The sequence below is a fragment of the Desmodus rotundus genome, chromosome 7 (genome assembly GCF_022682495.2).
Source record: "Desmodus rotundus isolate HL8 chromosome 7, HLdesRot8A.1, whole genome shotgun sequence".
Classification (NCBI taxonomy): Eukaryota; Metazoa; Chordata; class Mammalia; order Chiroptera; family Phyllostomidae; genus Desmodus; species Desmodus rotundus.
The window spans coordinates 80,793,072-80,817,325 of record NC_071393.1 but is presented as its reverse complement, the minus strand read 5'-3'; the positions used below and the strand labels follow the sequence as shown (position 1 = coordinate 80,817,325).

General features: G+C 44.6%; 1 protein-coding gene across 2 annotated transcripts in view; it reads left to right on the top strand.

The window, feature by feature from the left end:
- The window catches only part of FBN1 (fibrillin 1), a 225,546-nt gene that overhangs the window by 198,843 nt on the left and 2,449 nt on the right, over positions 1–24,254 (top strand). The window contains exons 51-65 of one of the 2 annotated variants that reach the window (XM_024567296.3): positions 1,333–1,482; positions 1,860–1,925; positions 2,203–2,319; positions 4,069–4,188; positions 5,906–6,028; positions 6,582–6,713; positions 8,884–9,009; positions 9,585–9,791; positions 11,396–11,521; positions 11,783–11,905; positions 14,692–14,808; positions 15,079–15,207; positions 16,426–16,545; positions 21,019–21,250; positions 24,012–24,186. In XM_024567296.3, coding sequence (XP_024423064.3) covers positions 1,333–1,482; positions 1,860–1,925; positions 2,203–2,319; positions 4,069–4,188; positions 5,906–6,028; positions 6,582–6,713; positions 8,884–9,009; positions 9,585–9,791; positions 11,396–11,521; positions 11,783–11,905; positions 14,692–14,808; positions 15,079–15,207; positions 16,426–16,545; positions 21,019–21,250; positions 24,012–24,186 — 2,063 coding nt within the window. The remainder of the gene's footprint in view (positions 1–1,332; positions 1,483–1,859; positions 1,926–2,202; positions 2,320–4,068; positions 4,189–5,905; positions 6,029–6,581; positions 6,714–8,883; positions 9,010–9,584; positions 9,792–11,395; positions 11,522–11,782; positions 11,906–14,691; positions 14,809–15,078; positions 15,208–16,425; positions 16,546–21,018; positions 21,251–24,011; positions 24,187–24,254) is intronic. The other variant, XM_053928326.1, reaches the window with a different exon arrangement.

The window sequence follows — 24,254 nt, the reverse complement described above, 5'->3', positions numbered from 1 at the left end:
TGAAGGGGCCAATTGAATTTGACTTACCAGAGCCTGGTAAAACAGATAGATTAGAGAGAGAGAGAGAGAGGGAGGGAGAGAGAGAGAGAGATTTTTACTTTAATTCAAGAAAATTGTTCTTCTATGATCTTTGGCAACTCAATTATTCTTACATTGTCTCATGTTTCATGAAGGAAAAGCTGGCAAAATTGTCTTAGTAGAAATGCAAAGGTGACTGTCACAGCGTGCCACCTGAGATTGGGAAACAGCGATGGGAGAGAGCAGAGGGGATCAGAACTAAAACAGGGGGACTGTGCAAAATGGAGGCGAAGCTTTTCCCTAAAATCTGCAGATACCGCCTGTGTGTAACCCGAGAGCAGTTTGCAAGGCTTTGGAAGTCAAGTTTGAGGGAAAACACACTCCAGGCTCTTGGATGAGCTCACTTTTTAGAGTCACCCAATTCGCTCTATAAGAAATGGAAAAGTCCATTGCCAAAATTATGTCAAGCAATGTTGGAGGATTTTGTAGGAACTAGATCCCATATTCCATGTTGGAGTCACCAAGAAATAATCAATATTTAAAAAATACATTCTTTGAAAGAAAGATTGTTCTCCTTCTCAGTCCCTCATCTCCCTGCTCCCCTCTTTACCTCGCTTCTCTCTGCGAAGCTAACCAGGCTTCTGTGTGTGTGTGTGTGTGTGTGTGTGTAAAGTCTGCAGAAAGCTGCACAGACACTTGGTACACAGCACCTGCATGAGCAGCTGCTTCAGTAAGTGACCATTGTGTGGGTGGGATTCTTGCCAGTCCACAAAATTGTCACATTTTCATTTGCATTGTGCCTGGAATCTGGAGTTTTATTTTGGTTCCAGGGCTTAGGAAACACAAAATAGACAGCACAGTGTGATACCACAGTAAGTGCCAGAACCAGAAGGTCTATCTTTGCCTTGTGTGCTTGCTGAATATGGTCCAAAACACGTGTAAGCAGAATTCCCAGGGAAGGGATCTTGTGCATGAGTCCATTTCTGGATGTCCCCATCCTGAAGTCACTGATGATGTCACTTTTGAACTGTTACCTGGTGTTTGTTTTTATGATTCACATCGGGTTATTTTGGAAAACTGGCTAAAAGGAGGAGTAATATGGTAAAAGTCACATAGATTTGCCCATTAGACTTCACTACAAAAGTTAACTATAACTTTACAGATCTCAGCTCAGTTAGTATTATAACCACCTGAGGACTGTTACTATAATAAAGAGAACACATTTAACAAGACAGCTTGTCTCTTACTCACTATTACACATTAACGATTTAGTAAGAAACTAACCGAAGGTTTTCACTTGACTTTATGCTTCAGATTTGCGAATGAGCTACTGTTATGCAAAGTTTGAAGGAGGAAAGTGTTCATCACCCAAGTCCAGAAATCACTCCAAGCAGGAATGCTGCTGTGCCTTGAAGGGAGAAGGCTGGGGAGACCCCTGTGAGCTGTGCCCCACTGAACCTGATGGTATGTTCACGTCCACATTTCTCTCTGGGCGATTCAAAGTGAGCACTGGCCATGAAGTAAGTAAGGCCAGAGGCCTTCGGGAAAATAAGAGAATTTAACTTAATTTTAAGTGTAAACAAAATGTTCATTAAAATTATTTTATCTCAGGAGCTAAGGTGGTTATTTTCTTCTGAACTATGGTAAGAGTCGGAGCTGCCTGAGCAGTAGGCACACCAGCTCTTGGAGCCTCATTAACTGTCTGGTGTCTGGGCCTCTCTCCTTCATTGTCTCCCGTTATGTGCAGCACGTGGCCGTCTGGCCACCACATAGTGCTTGGGAAGGGGCCTGTAGCTGTTGCTGCTGGTCTGTCTGTTAATGAGTGTGTCTCCCCACCACAGAGGCCTTCCGCCAGATCTGCCCCTATGGAAGTGGGATCATCGTGGGACCTGATGATTCAGCAGTTGGTGAGTGGCCTATGCTAGATTCTCAGCCTCTTTGCATACCAACTAGCCTGGTCCTTGTTCATTTCCGGTTGTTCTTATTTCTTCACGCCCATCTTCAAAAATTAAGCTCTATTTCTTTGTCTTTTCATTTAGATAACCAATTATATTATTGTGTTGTATATACAACATTGCATTATAATAGATACTTCATTGATTAACACTGAAATGATTATAATTTACTTCTGTGTTTTTTAAGAAAGTACCATGTTATTCACTCTTTTTTCCTCCTTTGCTTAAGATATGGATGAGTGCAAAGAACCCGACGTCTGCAAGCACGGGCAGTGCATCAACACGGATGGCTCCTACCGCTGCGAGTGTCCCTTTGGGTACATTCTGGAAGGCAACGAATGTGTGGGTGAGTAATAAATCGGCTCCTTCCACTGGGGTGGTACGACTTAAAAATTAAGCTATACAGCATTCACACAAGGCAGGGTAAGTACCAAGTGGAACAGAAACAAGTCTTGTTCATTCCTTTATAGCTCATGCATCTAGCAACCCTAAATAGCTGAGGCCCCACCACGTGCCAGCTGCTTTGCTAGGCTCTGTGGCTACAGCAGTCAACCAAGCCAACATGGTCCTTCCTCACATGGACCTTGAGGCTAATGGGGGAGACAGACACGGGACACATTTGACGAGACGGTGGAAAAGGACAAAGTTATAACACAAATCTTTCTGAAATTTAAAAAATGTGTAATGGTCATAATCTTATTCTCTCAACATGTAAAATACAAAATGTGCTCAGACTTTACTACACTTAGTAATATGCTATATACCACTGTAATCCCTTTTGTTTTAAGCTTCTTATCAACCTCCTATGGCTGACCTTTGACCTCTTAATCCACACTAACTCCCAATGGAATCCAAGTGTTATGATTATTTATCTAAGAAATCCAGACCTGAATTAATAACGGCATGAACATTAACAGTTTGTCTGTGTCCATTAGGAAGTGTTCCTTCCACACAAGAATTCAGGGCACGAGGGTCTCAGCCGCAGTGACGGCTGTGGGAGCAAAGCAAGTTCTTTAGGTCTTAGCATGTAATATTATGCAGATGGACTAATTATTTCTAATTACCTTATAGTTCTAAAAATCAATGATACTGTGATTTTTATTAACTTGAAGGAGATATAATGTTCCTTAAAGTGAAGTGCAGTTTCATAGCAGAGCAAAAGCCAAGTTGTCAGTGTTTTCTCTCTGGCTCTTCCGTTGGTGCTGCTCCGGGAGTGGGACAGGAGCCTCCTCACCCAGGGTCTCGCCACCACCTTCTCTTGTCTTCACTTGCCGAATTCAGGACCCAACACAAACAGAACCATGGATGATGGGCCATTACTTTTCTGTGCCCGACATAGGTGAAATACAAGGCTACTTCTCAAGTTTTTCCAAGGAAGATATTCTCCCCCAGAGATGCTTCAGAGTGAGGATTCTAGGTGGATGGGTTAGGAGGCATGTATATTTTTTGCACCTCCTTGGTAAGACTTGTTCGCTCTCCAGTTATTTAGAGAGAGTATACCCTAAACATATTTCTTGCTAGACTTTCTTCTGCCTAATGTAAACCATCTGGTTTCAACAGAATCAACAAAATCTACTTGAATCTTGATTTTATCCAGTATATTAATTTTGCTTAACCTCTGGTCTCTTATTTTGTGTAAGTTTAGTCTTCTATTTTATATCTGGCAGAGATCCATCATGTTTAAGGCTTCTTGGAGAGTGATGTAATGTAAGGCCAAACTGGAGATGAATTTCTAGCTTTAAATAAGGGAAAACTTTTGACTTGTGAGAGAAGCATTGTTTTAACCCTTTGAGCATCTGTTCCCACTAGAAGATATACTTCTTTGTAATGTGGGAGGTTGGAGAAACGCATGGAGAGGGGCACTGTGGAGGCTGGAAGCCCAGGTACTGCCACTGCCACTGCCACTTAGCAAGTCAAATTGCACAGCTACAAGCCTGTAGTAACAAGACATGTGCCTTCCTCCTTTACAAGGACAGGATGGGAGTGAAAGAAGACGTAACAGATGGAAGTACTCTGGTAGAATGAAAGTTATCTGAGCGTAAGCCCATTTTCTCTCAGTTCATCGTGTTTTGAATATACTCCTGGTCACTTGCAGACACCGATGAATGTTCTGTGGGCAATCCTTGCGGAAATGGAACCTGCAAGAACGTGATTGGAGGGTTCGAGTGCACCTGTGAGGAGGGATTTGAGCCTGGTCCAATGATGACTTGTGAAGGTAAGCCTTTTAGACTCAGAACAGTTGGTTCCATGTTCTGGTCTTGGGGACAACAGTTGGTTGATTACAATTCTCAATATGAAATACCGACTCAGGACGTATGGAATAAAGAACCCCTGGGCCTGATGGGCCGTTCCATCATTTCTTCTCTGTGTGGCCTCCTGTCTGGGGGGAGTATCTGAAAAAGATATGGGTGGCTTGTGGCCCAAGTTACGCTGCAGATCACACAGAGTCCTTGGTGGCATCTCTCTACTACTAGTGTTTGGTTACAACTTGTGTCTCATTTACTGTCTTCTCTCTTATATTCCATTTTCCTCTTTGCTTTTATTTTCATCTTGAGTGCTCCCTTTCTTCTCCTTTTTCTTTTCTATTCATAGAAACATCTGCACACTGAGATAACCACTAACACCCCTTAGCCATCGCAGCAAAGAAGATGGCCTGTATGCTATAAGTATCTGCCAGTGTGCCTGGAAGAATGTATGGAAAGAAAGAAAAGCCAGGAAGTGTCCAGCAGAGTGGTTCTCAAAGGGCGGTCCCTGGGCCAGCTACAGCAGCATCACCTGGGAACTTGCTCGGAATTCAAATTTGTAGGCGTCACCCTAGACCTCCTGAGTCAGCAGCTCTGAGATGGGCTCAGAAGCCCTCCAGGAGGTTCTGGTGTGCTCTCAAGTTGAGAACCACTGGTCTGAGAAAAGGATGAAGGGGAGATGAAGGGCGAGGGCAAAGTTGGTATTATCAAGAACTCTTCCTTAGAGAAATGACCCACTGATACCTATCGTTGAAGTGGTGGGAGAATCTTTCAAGGTGGTCACTAATTCATGATCTGGGATCTCACTGATGATCTCAGTAGGCATCAGTGGGCTCAGGGAGAATCGTGATAATCAAGATGGTCTGTTTTAACCCTGATTTTCCAAAAACATGCTGATGTTTTCAAACTATGATATCTACAGAGATCACTTTGGTCCATTAACAGTAAAGCCATTCTCATCTATTTAAAGCTCCACCTGGGCATCACTGTGAACTGAGGACCTCTGAAAGTGGTACAGTAGTTTAGAACACTATCTTCTTGGGCATAAGAATTATGTTATCTCACAGAAGCCCCTCTTCTATGGGGAAAAGGTAGCTAACAATGTTGGAGGGTCTGCCTCTGTTCTGACAACAACTGGCTTGGCATTTGCTTTGGCTGGATGGGGTAAAACTGATTGCCACTCCATGTCACTTTGGGAGTGGCACGTAGTCAACTGGAGGCTTCAAAGCCAGGATTTTCGCTTCCTTGCAGGGGTGTCCAACCTTTCGGTATCTCTGGGCCACACTGGAAGAAGAGTCGTCTTGGGCTACACATTAAATACACTGGGACATGTAATCACAAAAAAAGTCTCATAATATTTTAAGTAAATTCACGATTTTGTGTTGGTCCACATTCACAGCCGTCCTGGGCCACATGCGGCCCATGGGCCACAGGTTTGACACCCCTGCATAGGGTGACCTTTAATTTCTCATATCCACCTAAATAATGATTCATAATTGCAGAAGAACAACAAGCTGGGAGAATCAGGAATATGTGCTTACCCTACTCATTTTATAATTCCCTGAAGACCAGAGACGGCTTGGTCCATCCATGTTTATAACAGTGGAGCATTTCAACTGCTGGTAAAAGCAGATTCCTTCTTTTGGTTGATAGCCTTGATCCATTGTTTTCTTATTGTTTCTGCTGCAGATATAAACGAGTGTGCCCAGAATCCTCTGCTCTGTGCTTTCCGATGTGTAAACACTTATGGGTCATATGAATGCAAATGTCCTGCTGGATATGTGCTGAGAGAAGATAGGAGGATGTGCAAAGGTGAGACATCTATGTTCAAGGTCATCCCAACTAGGGAGCTCTCACACTATCTATGATGAGAGATGTCGCTCCAAAGCTTCCAACAGCAGAGGCGGCTGGGAATCGGGAAACACTGCTATAGTCGATGGGCATTGTGACGGTCACCACTGCTGCCTTTCCGAGTAAACTGTGGCTTGAGGCATCCAGCTGAGTGAAGGGCTGCATGACAGATCCCTCTTAGTTCACTTAGCTCAGATTGCATCCCAGCCGTGCTGCAAACCTGAATATATAAAGAAGACTTTTCCCACGTTCAAGAACTTCAAAATGAAGAGGTTGAGCCAGAGATATTCTATTCATCTAAAAGGATTTAAAAGCATGCTTCCTGCTTCTTACCGGTTAGTTAGGGAACAATTTCTTCAAGTTCATAGGTGGTTAGAAGATATCTTCTCAATCTTAGGAGGCCACAGAGCCCAACAATGCAAAGGGAAATAGGTTACTTAATACGGTTTTGTGGGTGAATGGTTAGAAATTAATGCAGCTTCTTCTATGCATTGTGGTGGCACCTTCTTTCCAGACGAGGATGAGTGCGAAGAGGGGAAACACGACTGTGCGGAAAAGCAAATGGAATGCAAGAACCTCATTGGCATGTACATGTGCATCTGTGGGCCCGGGTATCAGCGGAGACCTGACGGAGAGGGCTGCGTTGGTAAGAGAATCCCTGCAGGAGGCTTTGCGTGAGTCTGAAGTGACAAAGGAGAAAGGGACTTGGGATTCGTCCTGATGGGCACTGTGTTCTTCTTGGCCAGAGCCATTTTACCTCTCTTGACCTTATGGCATTACTTCCTGTGGAGGTCCCCTTGCCTTGTATTTATCTAGGAATTCCACCAGTGCTGTCATTCTCTCTCTCTGAGCTGGCCTTTGCCTCTCTTCTCAGCCCGTTTTGCTGCCAGGATTGGAATATCAGATATTGTCTCTATGGCACAGGTGGCAAACACAAGGCCTGCGGGCCGAATCTGGCCCTCCACCTTGTTTTATCCTGCCCGGCACCTTGTTTCCACCTGGCAGCAGCGGCAAGCTCCTTGCCCCTAGTTAAGGAGTAGTTACATTATACAGTCCTAAAATTACATTCCGCCCTTTGAAGGCAACTGTGAAGCTGATGTAGCCCCCGGTGAAAATGAGTTTAACAGCCCTGCTCTATATCCTTCCTTCACTTTTTTATACTCCTTTGCATTTGGGTCAGTTCTGTTTACCACATTGGAATTATATTCTTACCTATCGACCCAACTTTGCTACTAGTACCCTGACATTGAGTTTTGATGCCAGGTCCCTTGGAACCAGGAATATCACTAAACCAGTGAGATCTACCTCTGGAGAATCTCGCATTGTCTAGAGTGGGTCCCAGGCAATGGTGTCTTAAAGCTTTCCCAGGTTTTATAATGTGGATCCAGCATTAAAAACCATAGCGTCAGACTAGGGGTTGACAAATCACAGCATGAAGTTCAAACCCAGCCTGCCAGCCCACCGCCTGTTTCTGTAAACAGAGTTGTATGGGAACATAGCTCTAACCATTCATTCTCTATTTGTCCATGGCTGCTTCCGTGCCACATGGCAGAGCGGGGTAGAGCAGTTGCAACAGACACCATGTGGCCTGCAAAGCCTGACACATTTGCTATATGTTGTATAAGAATATTACAATATTACTATTACCCACAGAAAGTTTCCTGACCACTGCTTTAGACAAAAAAAATACAGGAGAAAATTACTAGAGAACTCCCACATGCATCCTTTTCCTTTTTAATAATCCCTGACATTAGCTCACATATTTTATGTTGTCCATCAAGCCTCTTAAAAACCTCACTGTCCCCTTACTCTGTAAGATGCAGAATGAAAGAGTGATTAAAGAGCAGACTTTAGAAGCACAGAAAAAGTGCTGTGTGGACTAAAGGTCACATGCCGGGCCTTCTGGGATCTGTGGCTCTGACCCTCAGCTGCACATTGGGGTCACCCGGAGAGCCCAGGGTCTGCCCCAGATATTCTGATTTAACTGGTCTGGGCATTGGGATTTCAAACCTGTCTTAACGCTCTCTGGATGTTACCTTCCAACTCTCTGCCTCTCTTCTTGAGATCTCTGCCTCGGGGGTTGGGGACAATTCTCAGAGGGATACACCTATGCACATTATTTGTGATCTTTCTAAGTGATCATCAGACAACTCTAAGAATGTCCAACTACCTTAATGCTTTTCTCTAACCCTGGGAGACTAAACTGTTTCTTAATAACATTGTCAAAGAGTTACGGTAAACGTAATCTATATTGAATCGAAGGTTAGTCTAGACAAACTCCATTAGGTAGGTCATAACTATCACAGATATTATTCTAATGAAGTATTGCAATATTTCTTTAACTTGCTGATTTAAAAATGAAGAATTTTCTTCCTTCATTTGAAATAATCCTTTGAGAATCTTCTTTATGTACAGATACAGAAAGCTCCAGACTTTATTAAGTGAAAGACTCAGTGCACGTAAGTGCTACCATCTGTGTGTTAAGTGCACAGAAGTGCCATCGAGTGTGTTGTTTAAAGGGCAGAGGCGCACGCGCAGACGTGTGTGTGTTCGTCTGTGTGCAGCTCACTGCTGGGAAGACTCTTTAGAAACTGGCAGTAACGTGGCTGTCTCCCTGGAAGGGAATTGGTGGTTGGGGCATGGGGAGAAAGGGAGAATTTTTCTGAGGACACTCTTGTACCTTTTGTGTTTGGAACCATGTGAATAGCTTACCTAGTATTCACAAACTAAATTTTTTTAAAGAAGAAAGAATCCATTCTTGTACACAGCGGTCAGATGACTGCTCTTGTTTTCGGTCCTTCGCTGAACCCACACAGATGAGAATGAATGTCAGACCAAGCGGGGGATCTGCGAGAATGGGCGCTGCCTCAACACCCGGGGCAGCTACACCTGCGAGTGCAACGACGGCTTCACGGCCAGCCCCACCCAGGACGAGTGCCTCGGTGCGTACGGGCAGCGGCATGCCTTTGGAGCCCCGGCCTCCACACGGGGAGGCTGGAAACCCAGATCTCTTGTTTGAAATAATAGAGATTGTCAAAATTTGAGGGGAGGTTAAAAATGTTCATATTTTAGAGATGACTTAAGGACTGAATGCCCATTGGGCTGAGCACCACCCTGCAGCTCATTTCTTCCTTTGCTGCTTGTATCACCAAATCACTTGTTTGGAATGTCTTTCTCGGCTGCCTTTGTAAACCCCTGGTGCTCAGGATGTTTCCTGTGTTTCTCTGTGTCTCTCTCTCTCTGCAGCATGACTATTGCCCCCTGCTTCTGGGAGCAGATAGAGTTGTAACCTTGGCTAGACCAATGCCTTTCTGCCTGCTTACTGCATTTCGTATTTGTTTCCTCAGATGCCATCCTTTCTGTCTTACTGCAGTTTCCAGCTTCCCCTTCTCGCTCCTTCTCACGCAGGGTAAAGTGTTACATCCCTTTGGGGCTTCATATCTGACCAAATTTTTGATACCTTGCTGTGCTCATAAAAAGTCCTAAAATCCTCTTTTCGATCGACTGTCCCTTCCAGACAACCGGGAAGGGTACTGCTTCACAGAGGTGCTCCAGAACATGTGTCAGATCGGCTCGAGCAACAGGAACCCTGTCACCAAGTCTGAGTGCTGCTGTGATGGCGGGAGAGGCTGGGGCCCCCACTGTGAGATCTGCCCTTTCCAGGGGACTGTGGCTTTCAAGAAGCTCTGCCCCCATGGCCGAGGGTTTATGACCAATGGAGCAGGTACTTCCCTTTGTTCTGATTTATGGCTAATGGAGCGGGGACTTCATTCAGTTCAGAAATATTTGCGGGGAATGTGTTTGTTTGCTGTATGAAAAACAGGTGAAAGCATGGAATCTACAGTATGAACCTAGGCTGAGTTGTACAGTTGAGGCTGACAAAAACTCTTCATTATGGGATTTTAGACATCCAAGGCCGTGTCACCAAAGTGCCCCTGGTCCACCTGATTCAGTTGGGTGTGCTTGGGTCCCTGCCTCTGCATTAGAAGGACTCTTCAACATTTTAAACAAAAGTTTGTTATGTGTTGTTGGTTACTCAGAATATAATTTTTACATAAACGTTGTAATAAATATTCATTAAATTCCTTAACTAGTATACCACTGTGTACTTTAACTCTTAAGATGGACTGGAATGTACATAATACTGATGTTCAGAACACACAGTAGCCTCTAGAAAAGCACAGCTGCTTTAACACGAGAGGCAGGAGGAGGCTGCTGAAGCGCCCGAGGCAGCTCTGAGGAAGACTTCCAGGTCCAGCAACAGTAATTGCAATTGTTTTTAGTTTCGTAAGAGAGAGGGGAGAGAGGTCCTCGGAAGGGGAGGGGATCGGAAGAGACAGGATTTGTGTTAGAAAGACGTGGTTAAAGGTAAAGTAACAGAACAGGACGTGATAAATGGATAGGTTAGATGGGATGACCAAAGCAAACTCATGGTTCTTCGGAGGATAAAATGAAGTGGTGGGATCGACTCATTTCTTGAGACCAATGAGGGTATGCTAATTGTATCTCAGAGTGAACTTGAAAAATTCAGGAAAAATATCAGCTGTTGGTATAAAATGGTTACTCGGCAATTCAAAAGCTAAGAACTTCCTTGGTATTGCCCCCCGCCCCCACCAAGCAGTAAGGAGATAGAGGGGTCAAGGTGGGGAGGGCAGTGGCTTTAATGCTGGACAGTGCGTATCGATCAACTCTCTCTCCCTTGGTGCAGCAGAGTGAGGGTCTCTCTTCCTGAGCAGGTCGCAAAACCTCGGCCCAGGAATCCACCCCGAGCCCTGGGCCTTCCTCACCGAAGGAGTGAGGTTTAGTCAATTTCCCCAGTGGTATGCAATTTGATGTTTTTCAGGATTAACTTTAAACGCAACAAAAAGCATAGAAAAGAACTTTTCTTCTTATTTTGTTTATGCCATGTCATAAAAAAGCGGAATTCCCTTGTCGAAAGGATCCAGTGCTGTGATTCGCCTGTGGAACGCCAGCGGGACATAAGCCTGACGGCATGAGACACGCACGGAGCTAATGAATGTGTCTCGATGAGGCAGTTGTCCCATGGACCCTGCGGGGGGAAAGAGTATCAGTTTAGAAGGAAAATTATTTTTAAAGTTTTATCCTAGCCTGATTCGTTTATTACTGCAGTCTGATAAAGTAGGTCTTTGCCCTTCAATGTAGTCACCATTACGTGTAAGGCGTAGGCTGTCATCCTTTTGGTTTAATTTCTTAGGTTCATAATACAGTAACACAGGTTGTTGGTACTCACCCTGACGTGACCCCTGCACGTGAAGGTTGTCCATTTTACTGCCTTTCTTATTCTAGTTTCTACTTGTTCAATTGCAGATATCGACGAGTGCAAGGTGATCCACGACGTTTGCCGGAATGGGGAGTGCATCAACGACAGAGGGTCCTATCACTGCATCTGTAAGACTGGCTACACTCCGGACATCACTGGGACGGCCTGTGTAGGTGAGCGCTCCATTGCTGGTGGTTTAGTAACCCAAGCAGAAACTGTAGACTGTGGCACAAAAATAAAATCCTCAAACTAAAAAAAACACAAAAACTAAAAAGCCTATATAATTTCAAAGGAAAACGTAAGACAAGGATCAAAGACTACACAGAGTTTACTTTTTCTTTTCTCAAAACAAAATTTCTTTGTTAGCCTTGTGGGTATTGAGTATTTATGTATCTTTTTAGACAGGCATTCACACTGCTTCTCTTTGATCATAGATCTGAACGAGTGCAACCAGGCTCCCAAACCCTGCAATTTTATCTGCAAAAACACAGAAGGGAGTTACCAGTGTTCATGCCCGAAAGGCTACATCCTGCAGGATGATGGGAGGAGCTGCAAAGGTAAAGTAGAATGTGCCTTCCCCCACTCCCCTGCCTCCTGAGCACAAGGTTGCGGAAAGACTCTACAGCAAGAGGTGCTTCCCTGGGGTCAGTGCCTCCATGGAGGCTCCCCAAGCTGAAGGCAGAGAGGCTGAGGCCAGGGAGATGGCAGAGGACCAGTGGCAGCAGCCATCCTTACTGCCTGCCCAGCAGGCATCGGTGAGCACCATCCCTGAGGGGCTCAGAGACAGCAGGACTGGTTCTACAAGGTTTGGCGCATGGTGGATCCCTACTTGGTTACCTCCTTTCTGCTTTCTGTTTGTTGCATTTGTGTAGTCGGACTGTTCAACAGCTAAATAGCCTAGGTCTCCCGCAGAATCCAGCCTCCTACTAATCGGTGCCGTGAACCCAGAGGACATGGTGCCTAAGTGAGCACTTTGTCTAGGCTCTTGTTCTGCAAAGTAGAGCCATTTCTGCCCTCCAGGAGCTTATCTGAGACAAATTTCACAAAGAATTAAGAAACAGCCAAAGCCTATGCAGAAATCCCTCACCAACCCAGAATTCTTGCAAAATTCTGTTGATGTAAACGAACTCCTGTTACCAGATTTCCCCAAAATGAGAATTAGTACACTTTGTGACTAGTACATGGGAGTGACACTTAAGGACAATTTGGGAAATGAGGGATTTGGAGGAGGTAGACCAGATGGCAGAACAACAGTTAGAGCATTCTGACACGGAATGGTGAAGGAGGAAAAGGGAAATAAAGGGAGTTAAGGAAGTGGAGAGAAGTGGGGCCTTCATGCCCTTCCCCGTGTCTGCTGGAAGGGAGAGGGTTAAGAAGCCGGTGACACAGGATGATGTAATGGACAATGGCCCGAGGTTCTCCTGTGCAGCACAGATTTTTATGTACTCCTGTTACTTGCAGGTGAGACATCTACTCAAAAGTTCTGACTACCTTAAATGAAGAGCTGCCCATAGCTTTGTTCTTCTCAAGCATGAACTGACTTGGCATCTGGGCTGCACAGTGGGCTGTGGGCAGCGTGAGGCTATCACTCAGAGCCATGAATGTTTTCACATAAATGAAGAACCAAATCCAGGGGGAAATTTTCTCTCTGTAACAAGCAAAACAAATTTGTAGTACTTTTCTAAGCCATGAGGGCAGAAAATCCTCAAAAGTTTATAGCAATTAAGAGATGAGACATGAAAATTAAATGTATGGTAGTAATTAAGTTCTTTCACAAATGATTAAAAGCATCAGTAATTCTCTTTTTGTGGTTTTAGAAATGTAAAAATAGCTATATGATTTTTTACAGATTCACTTACAACACAAGTCCCTTTCCCCTATTTTAGTTCGAAGGTCTAAACTCTTCTACATACTTGGCATATATGACTGGATTTCAAAATGAGTGATGCAGATACATGTACTACTGAAGTGAGAGGAAAGTGGCTAGAAGGGTGGGCCCAGGGGAATGTGGGACCAGCACGTCCCCCTGAGAGATGGGTAGGATCCAGATAAGCAGGAGAGAAGATGTTCTTGGAGGTAAGAACAGCCAGTGTTACTGTTCTGAATGTGTCATAGCTATAAAATAGTGTAAGAAATCACTGAGTCATCTCCTTCACCTGTTTGCAGGTGAGCTTCAGCAAGCATGGATGGTGCTCTAGCAAGGCCCTTCGGGTCATGCTGGCAGGAGGCACACAGCTGTCAATAATACAGAAACCAGGAAAGCAGAAACAGCACCCCCCAGCGGTGAAGGGAGCACAGGGTTGGCTCCATTTTAAGAGAAGTCAGCACTAGGAGAAATATGGAGGGGTTCTGTCACTTGAGATCCACTCCAGGTGTTCTTCTAGCCAGCAACTGGCACTGGTCTGCAGCTCTCAGCACAGCTCTGTGTGCGGTGATAAAAAATCATAGGAAAGGGGAAGAGAGGGAGGAAGGTAGGGAGGGAGGGAAGGAAGGAAGGAAGGAAGGAAGGAAGGTAGGAAGGTAGGAAGGAAGGAAGGAAGGAAGGATTGATTCTGAATTTACAGCTATTTTTTTAAGTTAATATTCAACTAAAAGCTGAAACATACTTTGTTCTCCTGATATTAGTAATAGCAGTGGAGCTGAGAACGAGCCTTGAAGTTCTGGCAGTGAGGACAGAGTCCTGGTCAGAGCAGAGGATTTTATGGATTTTATGGAGGATTTGGGGGGAATAATGTTGGGAAAATACTGTAGGCAGTTTTTTAGACTGCTATTAGCTTAACGGAATGAGTACTTTTCTTTCCTTTTGTTCCTTCCCTATTGCTCAATTTTGTTTTATCCCAAGGAGGATCTCTAAACAAAGAAGTCAGCTTTGTTTGGTTTGGTTGACCACCTCATTTGAGCAGAATAAAAACAGCAAACAGAAAAGAACTAAGTGAACAAACTTCCAGCTTCAACATTTCTTTTCACATTTCAACTTGAATAGATCTTGTCAATGCTCTGGAAATTTTTGAGAATCCCTAGTCTTTTATAACTTTTCTGAAATTCTTAAAACTTATCTGAAATTTCTTTCCTGAGGAATTCCCACATTCCTTAGGAAAGAAATAACTAAAGGGAACTGGCTTTTCCTTGGGTCCCCCAGAGAGCTACATTTTTCAATCTAGATCGAGACCACGTATTTTTCCAACTCTTCGTTCCGGGGCTCTTCCCAGCCGTTTGCTGTGGCCCTGTTGTGGCCCGGGTCACTGAAGACCTAGAAGTGAAAACTCAGAGCTTCTTCCTAGGGTGGCCTCTACGGCCTGGGCTGTGTGCTCGACCCCAATGCCCGTCTTGCATTTTCTTGTAGATCTCGATGAGTGTGCAACTAAGCAGCACAATTGCCAGTTCCTGTGTGTTAACACCATTGGCAGCTTTGCGTGTAAATGTCCTCCTGGCTTTACCCAACACCATACGGCCTGCATCGGTAAGTGGGGGAGGAAAAGACCCTCTGTGGGAGGTAGCTGTGCCTTTAAGTTCTGCTGTTGGAATAAGACAAAACTCAAGGGGGAAAAAAAAACCATGGGAGTACATGTATGTGTGTATGTGCATGTGAACATGCACATGTGAAAAAGTTACAGACTTTTCTTGGTCTTCTCTATGTGAATCATCCCCCTCTCTGCCTTTGAAATAACACAAAGAGAGCTTACGGGAATTTTAACACCCCCCTCCCCGTTACCCACTCTGTTTCTTATAGATAACAATGAATGCTCCTCTGACATCAACCTGTGTGGCTCTAAGGGCATTTGCCAGAATACTCCCGGAAGCTTCACCTGTGAATGCCAGCGGGGATTCTCTCTGGATCAGAGTGGTGCCAGCTGTGAAGGTGAGTAGGGTCCTCAGCTTGATGCAGCTGGTGGGTCCTCGTGAGGTGGCCTGTGTGACATCAACAGCTTCATCATGGTCCTCTAGGTGCTATCACAACTGAGCACAAGGGGGACACCCAAGTGAGGATGGGAAATGTTTTGCCTGGTTTGCTTGTTTTGCCTTAGAGATCCCATCTTTTGTTCTCATGCTCGATTGTGTCTACAACACATGCTTTTCCTAGGTATTTATGCCCAGTTAGTAATTTAGTCTAATAAGGAATGACCTAGTCAGGAAAACTATCTAAATTCCTGAATTTTATTCATTAATTTTCTGGTCACTGGATTCAGAGTCATAAAAGGATTCTCCCAATGTGGATTAAACATATGAAGAAAACTCCTCTGATAATATATAATTAAAAGTTTAAATTCTTTTTTAGCATCTTACCTCTGTATTGACATTTTTTGGATTCTAATTCTGGCACAAGTTAGCAAATATAAATAATTTACACTGCTTACCCATAAAATGCCTTTATACTTTGCACTAATTTCTTCATCATTTTTATTTGTAGACTTTACTATAAATAAAACATTCAGGGATATCTGAATGTATTTTCTCCTTGGGCTTACCAAAATATCCAGAGTAGATATTTTTAAAGTTTTGGGTGATAGAATAATTCTTGTTATTAAATATTTTATTTATTTATTTTTAGGAAGGGAAGGAGAAAGAGGGAGAGAGACATCAATGTGTGGTTGCCTCTTGAGAGCTCCCTCTTGGGTTGGGGGGGGTGCCTGGCCTACAACCCAGGCATGTGCCCTGACTAGGAATCGAACCAGCAACACTTTGGTTTGCATGCCGGCACTCAATCCATTGAGCCACACCAGCCAGGGCAGAAGAAGAATTTTTTAAAATAAAAACACTTATGGGGATGTAAATTACAGCACAGAGACTATAATCAGTAATATTGTAATAACTACCTATGGTGTCAATGGGTTTTAGACTTACTGGGGTGATCACTTGAGTCATATAAGTAATAACCATTATGTTGTACACCTGAAACTAATATAATATCGTATATCAATGATAACTGAAAAACAAAAAACCACAGAATAATTTTTTAGGGATCAGATTTCTTATTAAAATTGCCTTTCGCTTTAGCATGAATAAAAATGTTGCTTCAGAGAGTGCCTCTGAGACAAGTGGGGATGTGGCTTAAAGGCGGCTCCACCTCCTTTTTCAGACGTGGATGAGTGTGAGGGAAACCACCGCTGCCAGCACGGCTGCCAGAACATCATCGGGGGCTACAGGTGCAGCTGCCCGCAGGGCTACCTGCAGCACTACCAGTGGAACCAGTGTGTCGGTAAGTGCTCTTACCTCGTTAGCCACGTGAGCGGCTGTAAGTGCCTGTGCGCCAAAATGCTGCTTTCTTTCTGAAAACTTACTCTTGTCATGGAAGCAACAGATACCCGTTTAAAACTGCCCTGACCTGGTTGAAGCCAGAGGGAAGTTACAGCCTTTGTAAAATAGCAAAATAAGAAAAAGAATAATGATAGAGTGCACATCAGGGCATTTGAAAGAAATCTTCCAAAGCAGGGTGTCAAACTCATTTTCACCGGGGGCCGCACCAGCCTCATGGATGCCTTCGAAAGGCTGAATATAACTTCAATTCCTTAACGGCTAAGGAGTAGTTACATTTACACAGTCCTAAAATTTTTTTGGCCCTTTGGAAGGCAACTGCAAGGCTGATGTGGCCCCCGGTGAAAATAGGTTTGACACCACTGTTCTAAAGTTTGTTTTATTGATTGATTTTTAGAGATAGAGAAAGGGAGTGAGAGAAACATCAATTTGTTGTCCCACTTATTTATGTATTCATTCCTTGATTCATGCATGTGTCCTGACCAGGGATCAAGCCCACGAACATGGCATATTGGGACAATGCTCTAACCAACTGAGCTACTTGACCAGGGCTCAAAATGAAATGTTTTAAGTTAATTTATTGACTCCCAATATCCCTTCCCCCTGCCCCGCCCTTCTGTTGCATCACTAGTCCTCACCCTTGACTTCTGTTCACATCAGGGGCTAACCAGAGCCTACTTCTGACTGGAAAATCTCAGCCAGCCCGAGGCTATTATGAGCGACTCTTGGCCTGAAGGTGCAGAACTGGTTCCATTCAGCTCTACACATCTTTGGGGCAAAGGGCAAGCAGCAGACACAGCAAGTTTCTTTCAGGATTGCTAAATTCTTTTGAAAATTAAGGGAGACACACAGGCTCTCTCATTAAATTGAAATTGTGTCATTTTTGATTGCACAATGTCATGGGAAAATAACTCTTAAAGCACATCAGAGAATCCAAACATTGTGAGTTTAGAGGGACCCCGGATCCGTGTAGCAGCCCAGGCTCTCTGTTGTCCCGTTGAGGACCCAGAAGACCAGGGAGGAAAGTACTCTGTCCCGACACCAGTTCTCTTGTGACATGTCTGGAACCAGAGCCCCAGGGCTCTCACCGCCTGATGTAGGGCTGTCTTTCCGGCGTCACGGCCACTTGTTTTTTCACTTCAGAATTATCCGCAGAGCCACTGCAAGCGCGGTGCTCAGGTGACCTGTTCTAGCTGCCACACTCTTGGGTACAGAGTCCTCCTTGGCAAAGACAAGAGAATTCCTGTTTCTGGGCTGGGGGAGTGGAGGTGGCTGCTCTGCACTGCGATGCTTCGCTTCACTCCAAATAAAGATACGTCATTTGGGGTGTTTCCATTTATCAGAACTGCGTCTCTCTTATCTGGTTTGATTCCTAACAAGACACAATTTTGCAGGAGTGAGTAGCGTTGGCAAAAATGACCACAGTGCTGGAGGAGTTTAGACCGCACGTCTTGCTGACCAGCTGTCTGGCTTTAATAAAAAATACTTTCGTCATCAGCTCAGGGAGGTCTTGGATTTTAATCACCAGATTTTGACACTTTGTGCAGAACTTTCAGAGTGAGCTTTGTTGAGTGTCTGCCCTTATTATGTGGGTTCCTTGAATGCAATTAGAGCTGCGGAGAAAGGATAAGATAGGTGAGGTCTACCCCGCCTGGGCCTTCCCTCCACTCCCTACCCTCAGTCCAGGCCATGCCCCAGTTGCTCAGGGGCTCTCCTGTGGCCCCAAGAAGAGCACCCCCTGGCTGGGAGTTACAGACAAATGATTAAGAAGCAAGAAGAGGTTTGAGAATTTTCGATGCCCAAAAGATACCAATCCAAACCCAGATAAGCAAGTATAATTTAAACTTTATTCCATTCTCTGGGAGGAAAAAAAAAAGTAAAATAAATAGTAAAGGATATGAAAGGGGCGGGGAAAGTTCTTGACTGGAATAGATATTTATAGAAACACAGATAGATGCTCAGAGTTAAAAAGAACCGTAGAGATAATCTAGTCTGACCTTATTCCGAACATGCAAACCCTTCTCTTACCTACTTAGTCATCCAAGTTTGACTTAAATACCAACTTGAAGGGCCCTCACTTTCTCCCAAGGTAGGCCAATCTATGTATAGAAAACTTTAATTCTTAGAAATGTCTTTTTCATGGAGAATGAACTTTTCCTCCCTCTAACTTTAAACCATTGATTCTATTTCTGCCTCTTAGTGGGGGAAAAACAGAACAAATCTAAGCTCTTTATTGACAGGTCTTTCCTCACATAAACCCATGCCTTAGAGATTTGATCAGTCCTAGTCCCAACAGGAAACAAGGGGCCGAGCCCAACCAAAAGCACAGGACAAGGGAGAGGAGCCTGCTGGCACTCTGTACACAGCCCCCTGGGACACAGAGCAGCTGGGAAGTCTGGAGATGGGCAAGGAGAAGACGACCAGGCCAGGGCCACCCTCTCCACCAAAGCACACACCTTGGTTCTTCATTCGCTCTTTGGTGTCCCCAGTCTCCACTGGTCTCTATTGCACACCTCATCTCTAATTTAAAATACGGGTAAGAGAACACAGACAATGGCATATTTCATAACCGTGGAGCCTAAGTGACCTCGAGTGGGCACTTGAGAGCCCTTGGATATAAAGGGTCCTCAAGCAGATTCAGAGCTAGGCACTGAGCCATAGCAGGCTGCTCGATGAATGACTTTCTTATTGTGTATCTACTCCTCCCTGTAACCGCCCACAGGAAAGATGGAGGGATGGAGACAGGGAGGGGAGGAGGAAGGGAGCGGGGGAGGGAGGCAGGGAATATGAATGTTATATATACAGGGGTGGGCAAAAGTAAGTTTACTGCTGTTTGTATGGAAACGAGTACAACAATAAAGAATAACACAAGAACAAACTCTGCGTCACACACCGACACCTGCACGCTCACTTCCGCCCACCGACGTACGTGCAAGCACACTGCGCCCGGCACTTTTACTCATCTGTTTTCCTAATTTAATTAACAGGTGTTTTCTTAGAAGCAATCTTATTCTTTATAAATGATTGAAAAGACATTTCTAAGATGTAAAGTTTTCTGTGTGTAGCAAATAAGGTAAAGCCAGCTAAAGGAGAAAGGAAGTACCAGTTTAAATGGACACGAGTCCCTCGAGAAACATCGTGGCTTAAAGACAGACCCACGGCCGTTGAGGTCACACAGACCTGGGTGCGCTGTACGCTGCCGCCACCGCTGCCGCTTTCTGAGCCTCACTGTCTTCATCTGTAACACAGGATTATGACCCCATGTCTGGGATTGCTAGGGAGGGGAGGAAACGAGTGTGAAGTACCTAGTATCCCATCTGTCAGGCAGCAGGCATCCAATAAGTAGGAATTACCTTTTCCCTCCTCCCTTTCATTGGAAGTATTGATATTTGCTGAGTGAGGAGAAGGCTCATCTACCTGCATTGAAATGAACATATGCCTGAGAATGGGCTGCAGCAATTCACAACTGTCTTACCAGCAAGCTTCCCACCTGCCCCACCAAGGCAGGTCTATAAAAATATACTGGATATTTCCCAAAAGTATAAATTAGAAATAATGAGAAACTCAAGGCTCTTTCCCTTCCACTTTATTTTTTCAAAGTCAGATTTTTTTTTCCTGTTTATTACTATCAGACTTGGCAGGTCCCTGTGGGTAGCCAATCTGCACCATCTGTCTCTCTCGTGGGTTTTCCAGAATTATTGCTCATGAAGCTTGCACGAATCTCTTCCAGCAGTCCTTAGCTTTAACATGGCCCAGACTCTCTGGATGGAAGGCTGGTTTGCATAGGGGGGCCCATTCAGAGATGGGAGCAGACATACCAAAAGATATTATTCATCCCCAGGACAAGCACCAGGGGGCTTTTGCAGATTTTTGAAAAGGAAGTCCAAGTGGGGCAGACACTTTCTGCAGGATGTCAGCCCTTGCCAGCCCTTCACATCCTGAGAAAGGAGGACTGGGAAAGCAGCCTCCAGGCATGTGGTTGGTCTTTGCTCTGAAGAAAGTCATTCCATTGCACAGAGAACTGCGGGATTCCTTCCCTTCCACCCTGAACCCTGAACCTTAGCTATGAACCAGGCCCATGGCTTTCCTGGGATGCTCATGTGGAGCAGAACATACTGCTGCTGGCTTCATATGAAAATTGAGGCCTGTCGGTCCTCAGAATGCCAGCCTCTCTTGTGCTCCACCTGATGCATTTGACCTTGTCGGCCACACTTGTTTGCCACTTGACAAAAGCCCGCATCCATTTCCATATCTTTCTCTCTTTTTCCTCTCCCCATCCCAGCCACCTCTACCTGCCTTACCTTCCTGAGAGCATAGCGAGGGCCAGCTGGCTGGCAGCAAGGGGCCTGGCCCAGACTCCTCACTGGAAACCTCTGGCCAAGATGCCATACGCCTTGTCTTCTGGTTCTTCCTGCAGATGAGAACGAATGCCTCAGTGCTCACATTTGCGGAGGGGCCTCCTGCCACAACACCCTGGGGAGCTACAAGTGCATGTGTCCTGCAGGCTTCCAGTACGAGCAGTTCAGCGGAGGGTGCCAAGACATCAACGAGTGTGGCTCTTCACAGGCCCCCTGCAGTTATGGCTGCTCCAACACGGAGGGCGGCTACCTGTGTGGCTGTCCGCCAGGTTACTTCCGAATTGGCCAAGGGTAAGCACTGCTGTTTGTGGTCCTGAGTGGAGGCTCTCTCATTTATGATAAAGTCAAGTACATTTAACTCAAAATGACCTGTTCTCATAGAAGAGGATGATACATTTTATAATCCTTGAGCTAATTCCAGTTAGCTGTGCAGAAGGTTTAGGATGTCTTATTTGAAAGGGGACTCCATCTAGATGTCTGGAAATGTATAGAACATCAAACAAAATAATGAAGCTGCACTATAAATGCCTCAGTATATGACTTCTCTATTTCATTCTCCTCATCTTCACATCTGGTTGGGAAGTGATCCATTTCTCAGGAAACACGGCTGACCCATGACAGAGCCGGGCTCACGTAGCATGTTGCTGATTCACTTTCTTCCTGGGAAAGCAGGGTTCTGTCTTAACCTAAAATGCCTTCTTGTCCAACTCCTGTTAGGATAGATCAAAAAGATATGTTTCATGAGGTCCTTTATGGTTTTAAAATGTTTTACATTTTGGACTTGAATTTACATTAAAATTACCAAAAGAGTATTAAACTGAGAGTTAAAATAGTTATTATATTTTCCAGGTAAAGTACTTCACTGCATTGTATGTGTGTGAGTTGGGACAGGAAAGACCTATTGTTTTACTCAGTGTTCAAAAAATTTGGTGGTAACTTGTCAAAGTTTAGGTCTTTTTCCATGCTGAGTTAATCTAGACTTGGATGTCTGTTGAGTTTTGGCTATTCTGCGAAGGATTCAAATTCTAACTTTTTAATTAGGAACACACAGACATCAAATATACATACAGACATATACTCCCTCATACACACGTACGTCCCACACACAGAGCTACATATTTCACAGCAGTCACACACACGTGTTTGTCAGATTGTTAATTTTGTGGTCTTTGATTTCTTGACACAAATGGCAAGCGATTCATTTTGGGTCTGTGTGGACTTGAAGGTAGAAAGAATGCTTCATGGGAAGCGCGCAGAATGCCAGCCATAGGACACAGATTCCCAGATGTCTGTGTCGGCTCCCAGGAGACTCATTCTTTATAAGTTTAATGCCAGAACCATTTTCCCAGCAAAAAATTGTGACACTCCACACTGGCTTCTGGCCAGTGGGGCTTTGTAGTCACACTTCTTATAAGTGGTGTTCCAGGGATATGAAAACACTGGAAAGGAGTTCTGAGAAAGGAACCAAAGCCTGTAAATTTGGGGTTTGCCCTTCTATAATTGAATCATGGTGTGTGAATGTAGACACACACGGGATGAACAGTTACCATTTCATCCATTTTTAAAAATTCTCACCCGAGGATGTCGTTGTTGATTCTAGAGAGAGAGGAGGGAGGGAGGGAGGAAGTGGGGGAACGTTGATGTGAGAGATACATCTTGATTGCTTCTTGTACGTGCCCTGACTGGTGATCCAACCCACAACCTTGGTATGTGCCGTGACCAGGGATCGAACCACAACTTTTTCTTGCATGGGATGATGCTCCGACCAACTGAGCCACCTGGCCAGGGCTCATTTTGCCCATTTTTATTGTTTCTACACATTTCATATTGCAAGGTAAAGGAAGAGGAAAAGAAATGTATTGGGCTCTGGCAGAATTGCAGAAAATAGTAGGAATCAGTAAACTGTAGGAAAATATTTTTGAAACTATTCTGCTCATTGGCATTGTGTATTGAATCTTAAAGGCATAAAGGAAGATGGGTTATAAAGAGTAGGCCAACTAATACAGAAAAAGAGATAAATAATATTTGGTCTGCACTTTGACCCATCAGTTGAAATCTACACATTTATACCAGTTTTGGCTTCTCTATGAATCACTAGTGTACCAGGCCCCAAAATAAAGATTCTTTTAGAGTCATTCAAATATTTCAACACATTTTGAAAGGGGAGCCTAGTAAATACATTCCAAGTGGACTATGAAATAGTAAGCAGAATAAGAAAACAAGGTACTTGTGAAATATGCAAGCCTCCCTCCACAACTTGGCTTTGATAACTGAAAGGCAAAGAAAAACAGCTGAATTAGTTCTCTCTTGGGCAATGGGTTTGTTTGTCCAGCCTAACATGAGTCAGAGCCAAAGGCCCTAGTTGTTTTAAATGACCTGAAACAATTTCCCACAGTTGGGCAAGGTCTGATACATGTATTTTATACATTTCATATCTTCATAATGTATTTCTAAGTCAGCCTCGGTGTCACCTAGAGCTGTCTTCAGCAGCTTCAGCCAAAGCGAGAGGTCAGATAATAGGAGAGATTGCTCAGAAGAGAGAGTTTTGAAGGGAGGTGATGGTGGTAGTGGTGGAACTGAAGGCGGCAGTGATGGCATTCACTTACTGGGAAGAGGACAGGGAGTGAACAGTGATGTCTTCTACCTTCCTCACTCCCAGGGAGACTATTTCATAAAAAGAAGACATTTTTATTTAACCTTCCAAATCACAATGGCTTTCCTCACTCCCTGTTCTTCTCTTGCTTCCACTCTATGTCCCTTCCCCAGTATAAGTACTGCAAACAGCCTGCCTCACTAGGTCTGGGGAAGGAAGGGGTAAATCAATATGCAGAATAGGGCCTTAAGAGATTAGAGAAAAAAATCAAAGAACTCAGGGAACTGGGAGGTACAGGTGAACCACAGAAGACTTCAGTATGGTTCCCAGAACCAGCCAGTCCTACATACAGTCAAGGGCTGACTGTCACCAGGCAGGATCCAGGCTTCACCAGAACTCTCACCCCCCTCCCTTATGGCCACTTCTAATGACGAATGTCTGTGCTACTTTCTACCACAGACACTGTGTTTCTGGAATGGGCATGGGCCGAGGAGGCCCAGAGCCACCCGTCAGCGGAGAAATGGATGACAATTCACTCTCCCCAGAGTCTTGCTATGAGTGTAAGATCAACGGCTACCCCAAACGGGGCAGGAAACGGAGAAGCGCAAACGGAACAGACGCCGTCGACATGGAGGTGGGTCAGAAGTGGCTTCTCCTGATGTCACCTACTGCAGAAAGCTCTTCCACATTCCTGTGGTTTCC